This window comes from Lepus europaeus, chromosome 19 (assembly GCF_033115175.1).
Source record: "Lepus europaeus isolate LE1 chromosome 19, mLepTim1.pri, whole genome shotgun sequence".
Lineage (NCBI taxonomy): Eukaryota > Metazoa > Chordata > Mammalia > Lagomorpha > Leporidae > Lepus > Lepus europaeus.
Window position 1 is genome coordinate 5,965,437 of NC_084845.1, and position 16,454 is coordinate 5,981,890.

Sequence of the window (16,454 nt, forward strand, 5' to 3'; positions counted from 1 at the left end):
GTATGTGTGTGTATGTGTGTATGTGTGTATGTGTGTGTATGTGTATGTGTGTATGTGTATGTCTGTGTATGTGTGTATGTGTGTGTCTGTGTATGTGTGTATGTGTGTATGTGTATGTGTGTATGTGTGTGTATGTGTGTATGTGTGTATGTGTGTGTATGTGTATGTGTGTATTGTGTATGTGTGTATGTGTATGTATCTGTGTGTGTGTGTGTATGTGTGTGTATGTGTGTATGTATATGTGTGTATATGTATGTGTATGTATCTGTGTATGTGTGTGTATGTGTGTGTATATGTGTGTATGTGTGTGTATGTTTGTGTATGTGTGTGTATGTGTGTGTATGTGTGTGTATGTATATGTGTGTGTATGTGTGTATGTGTGTATGTGTGTATGTATATGTGTGTATATGTATGTGTATGTATCTGTGTATGTGTGTGTATGTGTGTGTATGTGTGTGTATATGTGTGTATGTGTGTGTATGTGTATGTATGTGTGTGTATGTGTGTATGTGTATGTGTGTGTATGTGTGTGTATGTATATGTGTGTATGTGTGTGTGTGTATGTGTATGTATCTGTGTATGTGTGTGTATGTGTGTATGTGTGTGTGTTTCTAATTTATGCAGACGAAGCTGTGCTTTGGGTCCCCTCTTTGTCTGTGAGCCCCTAGTGTCCCTGGGGCGGTGGCGAGCCCACGGCCTTAACGGCTCCTGGGAGGGCGCCCAGCGCTCCCCGCCCAGCAGACCTGCAGGCGGCCCCAGCTTCCCCACCACAAACCCTGCCCGGGAGCCCTCGGGGAGCTGCGCGCGCGAGCGTTTCTTCGGAATACATTCCCGGCGGGGATCGCTGGGTCACGGATAGGCAATGCACTTAATTTATCAAAGCCCCATTGCAGCCGCCCGGGCGCTCCGTGGGCTGCCCTGGGCCTCCTGGGGACCCGCGAGGCCACAGGGAGGAAATGCGGTTCCATCGGCAGGAAACCATCCAGGCTGCGAGGGTCCCCGACAGTGGGGGCGTGGTCAGCCGAGTCCCTGCGCGCTCTTTCCAACATTTATTCTCATTTATTTGAAAGAGTTCATTCCTCAAATGCCTACAACAGCCAGGGCAGGACCAGGCGGAAGCCAGGAGCCGGGACCTCTGTCCCGGGGTCCCACATAGGAAGCAGGGCCTCGGAGCCTTGGGCCATCACCTGCCGCCTCCCAGGGCGCTGGCAGCAGGGAGCTGGGTTGGGACGGGGGCCAGGACGCGAACCCGGGCACTCTGACATGGGGCGTGGGTGGCACAGGACCCTCTTAGCTCTCTCCCTGTGCCTCTCCCTGTGCAGTCACCAGGGGAGGTTTCTCTGCTACTGAAAATGGAGGGTCGAAGAATGCCCAAAGCAGAATACCGGGTTTTCAAAGGATGCCAATAGGGCTGCCGATCTGTTCTAAAAACTCAGTAATGATTTCGTAAAAGGCCCGGGAGCACCGGGGCGGAGGGCGGGGGGGGCAGCAGGCCTTTCTCTTCGCCCTGGTGTGGCCGGAGAGACTTACTTTCTGCTTTGATTTTCTTCCGTGGGAGCATTCAATGTTCTTTGTAATTTGAGCAAAGTAAGAATACTAAGTCCAAAGTGCTGTACGCAGTACTTCAACAAGTTTGTGTAAGATGGGCTCCAGAGACGTTTGTTTTGGATAAAAAAAATGTTAAGCCGCGCGCAGGCTTTTTTTCCTAATGCACATTTTCTGTGAACTTTCCAAAGCCCTCCGTTAGCCTCGGGTTTCCTATTTTTTTTTTTGGCACCACAATAGGCTTATCTTTTAATTCCATTTCCCGTGGACGTTTTGAAGCCTGGCAGAGGCTGGGGGAGTCCGTGGTGGGATTTCCTCGCCCTTCCCTGGAGAGGGAAGAAAGACCTGAGGTTTGTGCAGCCTGGCCAGGGGTCGGAGGGGTCGTTGATAGCCCCCCCGGGGGGGGGGACAGAGGTGTCACAGGTGGGGGTACGGAGGCCCAGGCGGCTCTGAGGGACCTGTCCCGGCCCACCCAGCCAGTGTGGCCCCTGTGGGCTGTCCCTGAGCCCTGGAAGGCCTGGACCCAGGAGTCAGTGCGGAGAAGCTGGGTCCAGACAGCCGAAGTGGCGCGGCTCAGGGAAGGCAGAGCAGGTGCGAGGAAGTGGCCCCACCCCGGGCATGGCCAAGCAAACACGAGCCAGCCTTGTGGTCACCCAGGCAGCTGAGCCCCCAGGGAGCAGGACGTGTAGACTGGGCAGACTTCGCCTAGCTCCAGCCTCGGGAGGAGGTCGGCCAGCACGGCCAGGGACGGCAGCCGCAGGGGCTCCCCTCCCACCACTGGGCCGTCGCCCCAGCTCCACTCTCTCCTGCACGCCCACAGGCGGTCTGTGTCACCTCAGCCTTAGCTTCCCCACTTGTCACTCTGCTACTTTTTGGTGTCTTTTTTTTAAAATTTTTATTTTTGACAGGCAGAGTGGACAGTGAGAGAGAGAGACAGAGAGAAAGGTCTTCCTTTTCCGTTGGTTCACCCTCCAATGGCCACTGCAGCCGCACACTGCGCTGATCCAAAGCCAGGAGCCAGGTGCTTCTCCTGGTCTCCCATGGGGTGCAGGGCCCAAGCACTTGGGCCATCCTCCACTGCCTTCCCGGGCCATAGCAGAGAGCTGGACTGGAAGAGGGGCAACCGGGACAGAATCCGGCGCCCCGACCGGGACTAGAACCCGGTGTGCCGGCGCCGCAAGGCGGAGGATTAGCCTGTTAAGCCACGGCGCCGGCTGGTGTCTCTTTTTTTATGATTTATTTATTTATTTATTTGAAAGCCAGAAGCAGAGGAAGAGACAGAGGGAGAGAGATCCTCCATCCGCTGGTTCATTCCCCAAATGGCCACAATGGCTGGGCTAGGCCAGGCCAAAGCCAGGAGCCTGGAGCTCCATCCGGGTCTCCCACGTGGGTGGCGGAAGTCTGAGCTCTGGGGCCACCCCCTGCTGCTTTCCCAGGTGCATTAGCAGGGAGCCAGAACGCCAGTGGCGATGCAGGCTGCAGCTTAACCCGCTGCGCGCGCGCAATGGCCCTGCCTTCTGTGTAACACAGACAGATGGGGCCCACGGCGGGAAAGGGTGTCCCCGAAGATGGTCACGGAGCACAGGCCCATAAGGGCACGCGAAGCCCCAGGTTGAGAGAGAGAGAGAGGGAGAGAGAGAGAAATTGAGAGAGATTGAGAGAGGTCTTGCATCCGCTGGTTCACTCCTCAATTGGCTGCAACAGTGGGAGCTGCACTGATCCGAAGCCAGGAGCCAGGAGCTTCTTCTGGGTCCCACGCGGGTGCAGGGGCCCAAGGACTTGGGCCATCTTCCACTGCTATCCCAGGCCACAGCAGAGAGCTGGATTGGAAGTGGAGCACTGGGTTTCGAACCGGCGCCCATTTGGGATGCCGGCGCTTCAGGCCAGGGCGTTAACCCACTGCGCCACAGCGCCAGCCCCTCAGGCTTGAGTTTAGATTCTGAACCTTTTCCCACTGAGGCCACTTGGGGGCAGTTCCTGCTGCTCGCCCTGAGGTCCTGTGCTGGCCTTGGTGCCACACTGCCTGGCCTCCGGTCTGACCACGCCCCTGCCACTCCCCCCAGGACTCGTGGAGCAGTCAGAGCAGTCTGCCTCCTTCCGCTACGGTCCCCCAGCTGCCCTGTCCTAGGCACGCGGTGAGCCCTCCACCTGCAGCGTGCCAGTGTGCTAACCACCCCCCCACCCCGCTCAGCGCCTTCCCCGCCTGGAACACCCCCCGCGGTCCCGGTCACCTGCTGGCACCAGCACTCGGCGCTGGGCGGGACGGTGACTCCCCCACGCGCTGGCTGAGCGGCCTTGGGCACGTTGTTGGACCTGTCCGGGCCTCGGCTTTGTCACCAGGGAAACGGGGATGCTCGCAGCCCCTGGTCACAGAGGCACCTGGGTGACAGCGAGACCTGGTCCTGCCCAACACACAAGCGTCTCAGCCTCAGAGCCCTGCTGGTTCCAGGGGCCCCCAAGCCCATTGGTCACGCTGTGTGTGGGTCTGCACCGCCTGGCAGCTGCCGGTGCCGGGGAGCAACCGAGAAGCTGACAAATGCTCACGTCCCGCAGAGCCGCATGGCCGCTCGGCCCCCGATGGTCCCGCAGGGCTCAGGGCCGTCCCCCACTCTTCAGCTGAGCAGACCGAGGCCTCCAGAGGCACAAGACCCCTGTTCTGTCCTCCACCAGGGACATCAAGTCTCACCTCCCCAGGCTGCCTCCTGGGCTGGGGGACAGCCTGGTTGCCCCGACCCTGGGGGAGGGGGTTGCATGGGGGGGGGCACGAGCGGCCCCCAAGCTGCTGCCCCAGACAGAGCCGCTTCAAACACAGGAGACCGAGGCACAAGACCGCCTGTGCGCGACGCCGTGGCGACAGTGGGCTGGGCTCAGCCCGGCTTCCTCCTGGCCTCCAGGCCTGTCCGTGCCCCCGGCCCCGCCAGAGGCCCTGTCCCACGCTCGCCCTGTCCAGTTCCAGACTGCGCCAACCTCAGTGGCGCCCTCTACTGGGCACGAGATGCCGCCCAGCCTCCCCACCCCCCCAGGCATGAGAAACCCCAGGAGGAGACCCCCAGGGCCCCAGCCCGCACGTCCCGCTCCTCCTGTGCCCGAGCAGCCCCAGCTGGTACTTCTAGCATCCAGCTCGGCCCCTGGTCCATTTGGCCAGCGCCCCCCACCTGTGGGGAGGCTGGGTGGACAGAGAGTGAGCGAATGCAGTGCCCGCCCCTCACCCACTGCTGCCTCACCCCTGCAGGTCTTACCAGCCCATTCTCACACCAGGGTCAGACCCCGGCCCAGCGCCTCCAGGGACCATGGACAGACTCAGCCCAGGACAGGGCCCGGCCTGCCAGACTCCTGGACGGGGGAACGGGCAGGGGGCAGGGAGGCGGGACGAGGGCCATCTCGGGCAGTCGGGGGTCCCTAGTGAGCAGGGGGACGCATGGCGCTTTCTCAGCGGTGAGGGAGAAATCGGAGACGTCTTCATAAAAACTACTGGTGGGAAAATAGCAATTTTTTTTTTAATTTAAGTGTAAAAAAAGGTAAGGCAAAGAAACAAAACCCAGTACGCTGAGTGAACTTTTGTTCTCGGTTCATTACGTTCCAAACATATAAAGCCAATTTGTCTTAATAAGGTTAAGATGAGCAATTCGTTTAATCATTTTCCTACCACGGTTAAATTCTTAATAAAGGATTTCTTGACAGTTTATTTTCTTAAAAGCCCAAAGGAACGGAGTGGGGCTTTGTTGGGCTTCAGGAATGTTTCCCCGCCCCCGAACAGGTGGGGTCGAGAGGCAGCGCCCGCTTGGTTCTCGGCTTTGTCTTTGCTCACAGCTGGAGCCTGGCACGCGTGGGGGTGGGCTCAGGCAGGGGTGGCCGGGCAGCGGTCAGAGCGGACCCCGGGCTTAGCTCTCTCGCCATATCCACGCCTTCCCGGTCAGGCCGAAGCTGTCACGGTGAGGGGCAGGGGATCCCCAGCCTCCCCGTCCTGCTCTGTGTCAGTGGCCACGGGGACGACCCAGCCCATGGGGATCCTCTCACCCGGGGGCTTGCAGACTGTGCCTAGAGGGGAGCCGGCCCGCCCCGCTGCTGAGCCAGGGCGGCCGGGACCGTCCGTCTATGCCGCTGCAGCTCAGTGGTCGCTGGCGTGGGTGTCCTGCCTGTGCCCCCGGAGGCTGGGCTCTGTTGTGTCTTGTCCATGGCTGAGGCCCCCGGGCACGGCGTGGCACTTTGCCTGGCAGTCACACAGCAGATGAGGTGGGCGGGGATGAGTGGATGACACTGTAGCCGCCCACGGGCAGCCCGGGGCCGGCGGGGTGGGGGGCGAACAGTGGGGGAGACTTTGGGTCCTGGTTCTGCCACCTTGGAGCTGTGACACTGGGGATACGTGACTTTAGGTGTCTGTTCGCTCGGCAGGGGTGGGCAGTGGACACGTGGTCAATGACCCCCATGGGCCGCGAGCCCTCCAGGACCGATTGAGACCTGAGAGCATTTAGCGTGGTCGAGGACACAGAGCAGGTGGGCGCCTGACCGACAGTGGCTCCCACTCCGAGTGCCCGGGAGCCCCCAGCTGGGTTCTTTGCTTTGCTATCAGCCAGGACTCAGCCTTGGATTTTGGGGGAGGAGAAGAAAGGCATTGGCTGGGTTGGCCTTGCAGCGTGCAGGTTAAATTGTAGCCACTGAAAGAAGGGAGGAACACATGGGTTCTAAGACAGCACAGCAGGACATCGGAAGACACTCATCAACAGGAAAGACAGGAAAAGGAAAAGAATGGGTTAAGAAACCAGGGAGGGGCCGGCGCCCTGGCTCACTTGGTTAACCCTCCACCTGCAGCACCAGCATCCTGGTTGCTCCTCTTCCAGGCCAGCTCTCTGCTGTGGCCCAGGAAGGCAGTGGAGGATGGCCCAAGTCCTTGGTCCCTGCACCCGCATGGGAGACCAGGAAGAAGCACCTGGCTCCTGGCTTCAGATCAGCACAGCTCTGGCCACTGCAGCCATTTGAGGGGTGAAGCAACGGAAGGAAGACCTTTCTCTCTCTCTCTCTCTCTCTCTCACTGTCTAACTCTGCCTGTCAAATAAATTAAAAAAAAAAAAAACAGGGCAAAGAGCAGAAAACTAGGAATAATTCCAAATATTTGACTTAGTTACAATAAATGTAAATGCACCAAACTTCCAGTTAAAGGATATAGGTTTTTCAGACTGAATTAGACAAAATCTCAGACCTATAAAAACATGAAGACAGAATGGGATGAGAGTAAAAATGATGACAAACTCTAAGCCAAGGAAAGGTGGTGGACCTTTAACAAGGAACACGGACTCCCTGGCAAAAAGCAGGACCCCGAAGCTGCACGTTGTGTGGCCGAGGGTTCCGCACCTGCTTGCTGCCCCCGGGAGGGGTCCTGCAGGAGCAGTGTACCCACCCTGGCCCCTTTGCTCTGCAGACCCCAACTGAAATCTGCCCCAAAGCATGCTGGATTCCGAGAGACCCACTTCTCCTGCAGACTCGCTGCCTACACAGTAGGACAGCCTTCCAGGAGGGGGCAGGGCCTGTGTGAAGGTGGACAGGCCGGACAGGGTGTGGCAAGCATGGGAAGGCCAGTGCGGCTCCCTGCTGTGGCCAGGGTAGGGGAGAGGACAGCGGGGCAGGCTCCTCAGGACCCTGACACCCGGGGGAGGGTGACAGAGAGCCAGGAGCAGGGATGTGGTGAGGTCGAAACTGCATTTGGGGTCATTCTGACAGCCGGTGCAGCAGAGACTGGGGGGGGGGGGGGGATGGGAACCTGCTCGCCTCCTGCAGGATCAGCTCACTCCGCGTGTCCCGTGTGTTCCCCGCCTCACCCTCCGTAAACAGGGGGCCGGTGTCATGCGCAGCAGGCTAAACCCACACGGGCACCAGTTTGAGTCCTGGCTGTGCTGGCTGCCCCACTTCTGAGCCAGCTCCCTGCTCAGGTGCCTGGGAAAGCAGGGGAAGATGGCCTGGGCGCTGAGGCCCCCGTATCCGTGCGGGAGACGAAGAAGCTCCTGGCTCCTGGCTTCAGCCTGGCCCAGCCCCAGCCATTGTGGCCATCTGGGGAGTGAACCAGCAGATGGAAGACCTCTCTCTCTGTTACAGAGGTAACTCTGCCTTTCAAATAAATACAATAAATATTTTAAGTGAATAAATTTTTTTAAAAAAAAGGCAGAGAGAGAGAGGGCTTCCATCCGCTGGTTCACGCCCCAAATGCCTGCAACGGCCAGGGCTGGGCCACGCCGAAGCCAAGAGCCTGGGCTGCACCTGGGTCTCCCACGTGGGTGCAGGGGCCCAGGTACTTGAGCCACCTCCTGCCGCCCCTCGAGGTGCACACACATTATCAGGAAGCCGGAGCAGAAGCAAAGGTGAGACCCCATCGCAGGCTCCAAGATGGCATGCGGGCGCCCTGAGCAGCCGCTAACTCGCCTGGTTCTTGAGTGCTTTACGAAAGGGGCTGGTGGGGGGCCACCACCCACTTCACCTCCCTTCCCCCGGCGCCCTGGACAGAGGGTGCCGAGCCGGGAGCAGGCTCTCCCCTGTGCACACCACGCTCCTGCCCCTGTCCAGAGGCGCCGGAGAGACTTGGAGAGCCGTGCTTAGGCGGAAACCCCAGCCGCACACTTGGCGCACGCTGGCCGCTGAGTCACTTGGCCTCGCTGAGCCTGCTGTCCTTGTCCCTGGAGTGGAGCGTGATGGATGGCTGCGGGCAGGAGGGAGGGTGCAGCGACCACACCGACCCCTGGGGCTGGGCCACTCCCTGGCTGTGTGGCTTTGGGGGGGGGGGCGTTTCCCACACCTGCCTTGCGTGGCTGCTGGGACAATGGCAGACTCCCCCCTCCTTCAGCCCAGAGCCTGCCTCGGCCCCGCCCTGTGCTCAGTGCACCCCTGCGGGATGGTGCCAAGTCCGCGCTGAGCCTCAGGACATGGAGCCCCAGCACGGGACGCTGCGACGGCCCCACAGAAGGCAGAGCCCGGCCACACGGCGCCTTCGCAGCTCCTGCTCCCCATGCAGCATGCAAGCGGCGGGAGGGAGAGAAGGAAGTGGAGGTGGTCCAAGGACCGGTGCTGCCTGCTGTGTGTGCACAGAGAGCCTGCGGCAGAGGGACATTGCAGGGGAGGCGCAAGGGCACTGGAGAGCCGCGGAGGCAAGGGCAGCTCTGAGTCGCAGACCGGGGTGGGGGTAGTGACGCAGGGCCGGGCAGGCGGCCTGCAGGGGGACAGAGCCGTGAGGCCCTGCTGGCCGACTCCGGGCTCGGGAGTCCCTGAAGGAGGGAGGGGCAGGTGGGACACTCGGTGTTTGCTGGGAGTCTTCCGGGTGTGGCCCGGGACCTGCTGAGGGGCGCTGTCCGGGGGGTCTCCCTGGCACCAGGACCACCAGCCCCTCTGCACTTGGTTTCTCTGTCCTGACTCTGGGGGGCACTCCTTTCAGAGTCCGCCCCCCATCTGGTCGCTTGGTTTCAGAAACCGTAGCCAGGGCGCGACAGAGCAGGGCTCCCTGGCGAGCGTGCACTCGGTCCTACGGACAGCGGGCAGCCCTGGAGGCTCTCAACGGAGGGAACCACAACCCGATGTGCTTGGCCACGGAGGGCGCCCGCTGTTGCTGGCAGCTCCCCAGACGGGGCTGAGAGGCAGCTGGGGCACCAGAGCTCCAGCCCAGAGACTCTCAGGCCCCCAGCCAGCCCCCAGCCTCACACAGGCACCCTGAGTTGCCAGCAGGGTGCCCCGACCCCAGTGCAGTCGGGGCCTGGGGGGGGGGGGGTCCGTCACGCCCCACGTCCGGCCCTGCCCCTGGCCCCGCGCAGACACCACTGGCCCTCCTTCCTGGGAAGCGGTATCAGGGCTTCCTCGGCTTCCCGCGCGGGCCGTGGTTACGGCAGCGCACTGGGGGGCGGGGGGAGGCAGAGGCGCACGAAGGAAGTAAAGATCACCGTGCGCTTCCAGCTCCGCGGCCAGGAGTCGGTGCAGCCCCGGGCCAGATCCCCTGCCGGCTGCCGCCGTGGCTGGGAGCGGGCTCGGCAGCACAAGGCCGGGAAGAGCCGCCGCACAGCGATGCGGGGAAGGGAATGTTCCGCCTGGTGCGTGCAGTGCGGCGGGATCCCTGGCTCACCCTGCACGGCGCCGCTGTGCCTGGCTGTTCTTTCTCTTGTGTTTATTTGCCTAAAATTGACTACACATTATTTTTAAGGTTTTTTTTTTTTTAGATTTATTTATTTACTCACTTGAAAGGCAGCGTTACAGAGAGAAAGAGAGAGAGGTCTTCCATCCGCTGGTTCACTCCCCAGATGGCCACAATGGCTGGAGCTGCACCGATCCGAAGCCAGGAGCCAGGAGCTTCTTCCAGGTCTCCCACGTGGGTGCAGGGGCCCAAGCACTTGGGCCATCTTCCAGTGCCTTCCCAGGCCACAGCAGAGAACTGGATCAGAAGTGGAGCAGCCCTGGCTTCGGGTCGGCACAGCTCTAGCCATTGCGGCCATCTGGGGAGTGAACCAGTGGATGGAAGACCTCTCTCTGTGTCTGTACTTCTCTCTGTAACTCTTTCAAATAAATAAAATAAATCTTTAAAAAAAAAAAAAAGTGGAGCAGCCAGGACTTGAACCTGCACCCTTATGGGATGCTGGCACTGCAGGCACAGGCTTCACCCACTATGTCACAGCGCCGGCCCCCATATTACTTTTATCACCAGAAAAACAAGCGATATGAAAAGTGACTTCATTTTTCATTCTACCTAACCTAGCACCCAGCACAGGAGATGTCAGCCAATGCTTATTAAACAGCACCGCCCCCGCCGCCCCCACAGTCCTGCTGTCTGCCCCCCTAGTTGTGCCTGTAAGCCCCTCCCTGCCATGGCCCTGGACCACAGAGCCCCTCCCCAGCAGGCTGCCAGTTCTCGGCCTGGGAAGTGCGGTGTCCACACGGGCGGTGGGGCTCAGCTGTGGTCAGGAAGAGCCCCTGAGGAGGGGGCCGCATCCTGAGCACACCGGCCGCCTGGGTGGGCTGAGAGGCCTGGGGTGCGGCCGGGGCCCTGCCCTCTCCGGAGGGGCGTGGACTTGGGGGAGACCGGCACACAGCCCAGCACGGGGCGCGGAGACGCTGGGGGCGCCCCGAGCCAGGTGGGCAGAGCAGCTGTCACCGGAGCTGGGAGCTGAGAGGGCGGGCGAGGGTACCCAGGGTGTAGTCGGCAGAGGGAGCAGCGAGTGCGAGGGTCCCAGGCGAGATGGTGTCTGGTCCTGCACAGGAGACAAGGACAGAGGGCAAGACACCCTGGCGGCAGAACTGCCCGAGGGCGGGGGCCGAGTCTTTTCATTTTTCAAAGCTTTATTTTGTTTGAAAGGTGGAGTTACAGAAGAGAGGGAGAGACAGCTCTTCCACCCACTGGTTCACTCCCCAAATGGCCACACCAGTCCACTGGGCCAGGCCGAAGCTGGAAGCCAGACCCTCATCCCGGTCTCCCACGCGGGTGCAGGGGCCCAAATGCTTGGACCACCCTCCACTGCTTTTCCCAGGTGCATCAGCAGGGAGCTGGATGGGAAATGGAGCAGCCGGGATTCCAACCAGTGCCATATGGGATGCCAGCACTGCAGGTGGCGGCTTTACCGCCACGTCACAGAGCCAGCCCCTGGGGGGCGGGGTCTCAGGATGGGCGCTCACTGCTGTTGCCATCTGGTGCGCGCAGCGTGGAGCGAGTGGGAGGCCTGGGAGGGCCGGCAGCAGTGAGCACAGAGCGGCAGTGTGCACAGGCGCTCTGGGGCCTGGGGAGGCCATGGGGCTGGAGCAGGGGTCAGAGGTCGAGGGGCCAGCCTGGGGGTGGCCACAGCAAGGGTCAGGACGTGCCCCTGACCTGGGGCAGACCAGAGGTCAGGGCCCAGGGCTCTGCTCCTGGGGGCACGGCAGCCGCCACTCCTCACCGACCCTAACAGGAACAGCGCGGCGGGGGGGGGCCCTGGGCGCACCTGCTGCACTGTCCAGAGTGGACCCCGGGGCGCAGAGGGCTGCTGGGCAGGATGTCAGAATCTGAGCAGAGCCCTCTTCACGCCTCCCATGTGGGAGGCCACGGCTGCAGGCGGCGACTCAACCCACTGAGCCACAGTCCGCCCCTCCCCCACTGTCTATAGGCTTGCTCGTGGGCCCCTAGCCGAGGCCGTGTGACTCTCCCACCGTGGACCACGTGGCCCCAGAGTATGGAGAGCGTGTGGGACACTCCTCACGCCCGGGTCCGCATCTGGATTGCGTGTGCAAGGCTATTTTGAACGTACTGGGTTCAGGGTATTATTAAACTGTACTTCTCCGGCTTGGGTGATTTTTAATGTGGCTTCCAGGTGAGATAAAATGGCAACACTGGCACTAGCAAGGGCCGTGCCGATAGTGCTACTTTCTGATGAGGCCTCACAGATATATTTCTTCTTGTAACTTTGTTTTTTAAAAGGCTTCTTTTATTTATTTGAAAGGCAAGGGGCTGGCGCTGTGGCATAGTGGGTAAAGCCTCCGCCTGCAGTGCCGGCATCCCATATGGGCGCTGGTTTGAGTCCCGGCTGCTCCTCTTCCAATCCAGCTCTCTGTTGTGGCCTGGGAAAGCAGTAGAAGATGCTTGGGCCCCAGCATCTGCGTGGGAGACCTGGAAGAAGCTCCTGGCTCCTGGCTTCAGATCAGCCCAGCTCCGGCCATTGCAGCCATCTGGGGAGTGAACCAGCAGATGGAAGACCTCTCTCTCTCTCTCCCTTTCTCCCTCTCTCCCTCTCCCTGCTTTTCAAATAATAAATAAATATTTAAATTAAAAAGAGAAAGAGGGATAGCTAGAGATCTTCCATCTGCTGGTTCACTCCCCCAAATGGCTGCGACAGCCAGTCTGAAGCCAGGAGCCAGGAGCTTCTTGCGAGTCTCCCACGTGGGTGCAAGGGCCCAAGCACCTGGGCCATCCTCCTCTGCCTTCCCAGGCCATCACCTGGGAGCTGGACAGGAAGTAGAGCATCTGGGAGGGACTCGAACCAGTGCCCACATGGGATGCCAGCACTGCAGGCGGAGACTTAACCTGCTATACCACAGCGCCGGCCCCCTTTGTTGTATTTTTATTCCTGCTTATAAATGTTTGCTCACTGAGCAAAAAAAAAAAAAAAGTAAATAAATAACAACAGCTGGAGTTCACTGCTGAGCGTGGCTTGGAGGATTTCCCTCCCGGCTTTTTGCTAATCCACGCAGACACTTAATTCTTCCACTTCTCTTTCAGTTGGATGAAATTGTGATTACACAGCACACTGTCTGCACTTCTCCACTTCTGCCTTAATAGGAATAGACTATGTGGGAGCCCCCCCCAGAGTCGTGAATGAGGCTGGCGCCGTGCCGTCTCCTCCCATGCCTGGCCCAGCACTTCCCCTTCCGCGGTGCCCAGGCCCCAGCCAAGGTCAGCGGGGAAGGGTTGGCGGCTCAGCAACACCGCCTGCAACACCAGCGTCCCGTATCGGAGAGCTGTGGGAGCCCAGGCGGCCCTGCATCCCATCCGGCTCCCCGCTAACATGCCTGGGAAGGCAGCAGAGGATGGCCCGGGTACTTGGGTACCCACCTGGAGACCTGGCTGGGGTTCCAGGCTTCTGGCTTCGGCCTGGCACAGCCTGGCCCTTTGTGGACGTCTGGGGAGTGAACCAGCGGATGGAAGAGTGTGTGTGTGTGTGTGTGTCCCTCTGTCACTCTGCCTTTAGAATAAACACATGATTTTTTCCCGTGAGTCTGATCAGGTTTGTCACCAAATGGCTTTCTGGATTTGGGAATCGCAAGTGCTTTGTGGTAACCGCGTATCATGAAAAAGCAACGCATGGGTTTCGAAAGGCAGCTTTGTGCTAAAGTAGACTTGTCTCAACTCCCCTTTCCACACCTGGTCGAAGTCGCCGGGGGGCGCCCCAGGCGGGGGGCGGGGTGAGTGTGCCACAGGTTTCCACAGTGCACGCACACGCTAGCTGCTGGTGCTGTGGAATCGCTCACTGCTCATCACATTTGCCGTTTGCACAGCTACCTTGCGGGTACACGGTAGGAGTTCAGGCGGCACCCGGAATGCCCCCTCCCCGTCTGCCCCCCACCCCACACTCAGCCCCAGGGAACGTCTGGGTGGCAGGCAGCCAAGTGGACGGGCCAGGGTCCGGAGGCCGCTGCGGCGACCCCTCGGGGCTGTTTCCAGGTTAGCCTGAAAAGAACAAAGAGGCTGTGGACACCACAGCCCGTCCTGGCGTGGCTGCCCAAGAGGCCAGCACCCTGGCGGGGGGAGGGGGCGCTCTCGCACTGACCGGTCTCCCCGCCCCCAGGTGATCCGCACCGACACCTTCAAGCACCTGCGGCACCTGGAGATCCTGCAGCTCAGCAAGAACCTGGTGCGCAAGATCGAGGTGGGCGCCTTCAACGGGCTGCCCAGCCTCAACACGCTGGAGCTGTTCGACAACCGGCTGACCACGGTGCCCACGCAGGCCTTCGAGTACCTGTCCAAGCTGCGGGAGCTCTGGCTGCGCAACAACCCCATCGAGAGCATCCCCTCCTACGCCTTCAACCGCGTGCCCTCGCTGCGGCGCCTCGACCTGGGCGAGCTCAAGCGGCTGGAGTACATCTCGGAGGCGGCCTTTGAGGGGCTGGTGAACCTGCGCTACCTCAACCTGGGCATGTGCAACCTCAAGGATATCCCCAACCTGACGGCCCTGGTGCGCCTGGAGGAGCTGGAGCTGTCGGGCAACCGGCTCGACCTGATCCGCCCGGGCTCCTTCCAGGGCCTCACCAGCCTGCGCAAGCTGTGGCTGATGCACGCCCAGGTGGCCACCATCGAGCGCAACGCCTTCGACGACCTCAAGTCGCTGGAGGAGCTCAACCTGTCCCACAACAACCTGATGTCGCTGCCGCACGACCTGTTCACGCCGCTGCACCGCCTGGAGCGCGTCCACCTCAACCACAACCCCTGGCACTGCAACTGCGACGTCCTGTGGCTCAGCTGGTGGCTCAAGGAGACCGTGCCCAGCAACACCACGTGCTGCGCGCGCTGCCACGCGCCCGCCGGCCTCAAGGGCCGCTACATCGGCGAGCTGGACCAGTCGCACTTCACCTGCTACGCGCCCGTCATCGTGGAGCCGCCCACGGACCTCAACGTCACCGAGGGCATGGCGGCCGAGCTCAAGTGCCGCACGGGCACGTCTATGACGTCGGTCAACTGGCTGACCCCCAACGGCACGCTCATGACGCACGGCTCGTACCGCGTGCGCATCTCGGTGCTGCATGACGGCACACTGAACTTCACCAACGTCACGGTGCAGGACACGGGCCAGTACACGTGCATGGTCACCAACTCGGCCGGCAACACCACGGCCTCCGCCACGCTCAACGTCTCGGCCGTGGACCCCGTGGCGGCCGGGGGCGCGGGCGGCGCCGGGGGCCCCGGGGCCGGCGGCGGCGGTGGCGGCGGCGGCGGCAGCGGCGGCTACACCTACTTCACCACGGTGACCGTGGAGACCCTGGAGACGCAGCCCGGGGAGGAGGCCCTGCAGCCGCGGGGCACGGAGAAGGAGCCGCCGGGGCCCACGACGGACGGCGTCTGGGGCGGGGGCCGGCCCGGCGACGCGGCGGGCCCGGCCTCGTCGTCCACCACGGCGCCCGCCCCACGCTCCTCGCGGCCCACGGAGAAGGCGTTCACGGTGCCCATCACGGACGTGACGGAGAACGCCCTCAAGGACCTGGACGACGTCATGAAGACCACCAAGATCATCATCGGCTGCTTCGTGGCCATCACGTTCATGGCCGCCGTGATGCTGGTGGCCTTCTACAAGCTGCGGAAGCAGCACCAGCTGCACAAGCACCACGGGCCCACGCGCACCGTGGAGATCATCAACGTGGAGGACGAGCTGCCCGCCGCCGCCGCCGTGTCCGCGGCCGGCGCGGGGGGCGTGGGCGGGGACAGCCACCTGGCCCTGCCGGCGCTGGAGCGCGACCACCCGAACCATCACCACTACGTGGCGGCCGCCTTCAAGGCGCACTACAGCGCCAACCCCGGCGGCGGGGGCTGCGGGGCCAAGGGCCCGCCGGGCCTCAACTCCGTCCACGAACCTCTGCTCTTCAAGAGCGGATCCAAGGAGAACGTGCAAGAGACCCAGATCTGAGGCCGCCCGCGGGACGCGCCCCGCGGGGCCCGGGACCGCGCGCCTCGGGCGGCGGCGGCGCGGGGCACGCGGGCCGGGCCGGGGCTCCAGGCGCCCCCGCGCTCCCCGCCCCTCGCCCCGCCGCCCCCGCCGCCCCCTCTGACGGTTCGTTTTTGCAGTCTGACGCCCAGCCCCGCCCCGCCCCGCGCCCCGGAGCCGCAGAGCCCCCCCCACCCCGCGCAGCCCCGCCCCGCCCCCGCCCCCGCCCCACAAACTCTTTTGATACCGAAGGGAGGTTTGCGTCGACGACTACCTGCTCTGTAATTACTTTAAAAAAAAAAACACGGAAAAAGTAAAAAAAAAAAAAATTTTTTTTTTTTTTTGGTTATGAAAGCACAGACCCCCGCTCCCCGCCCCGCCCCCGCTGCGGGTGGGCCCCCTCCTCGGTGCACAGCGGTCATCTGCGCACACCTGCTGCCCGCCGGCGTCCCGGCGCCAGGCCACACTGTCTGCGGGGGAGGGCCGGAGGGAGGGGGGGCTGCACCAGGACAGAGCCCTGGGAGGGTCTGGAGCCAGCAAGAGGGCGCGGTGGCTGGGAGACGGGCCTGGACGGGACGGCTGCGGAGGCGGAGCGGGTGGTCTTAGCCTCCGGAGGGCTGGGGGTGCCCGGGCTGCCGTCCAGAGAGGCTGAGCGGGTGGCCAGCGGTAAGGCCCTCCCTCAGCGGGAAGCCGTCCGCGCAGTGTGGACGTGCAGGGCTGGGAAGCCGCTCTGGGCACGGTAGGGGACACTCGCCCAGGGCCGCTCAGAGCAGGAAGCCCCCGACACAC

General features: G+C 61.9%; 1 protein-coding gene across 1 annotated transcript in view; it reads left to right on the plus strand.

The window, feature by feature from the left end:
• Window positions 1-15,647, plus strand: part of LRRC4B (leucine rich repeat containing 4B) — a 34,050-nt gene extending 18,403 nt beyond the window's left edge. The window contains exon 3 of the mRNA XM_062176796.1: window positions 13,818-15,647. Coding sequence (XP_062032780.1) covers window positions 13,818-15,647 — 1,830 coding nt within the window. The remainder of the gene's footprint in view (window positions 1-13,817) is intronic.
• The last annotated feature ends 807 nt before the right edge of the window (window positions 15,648-16,454 follow it).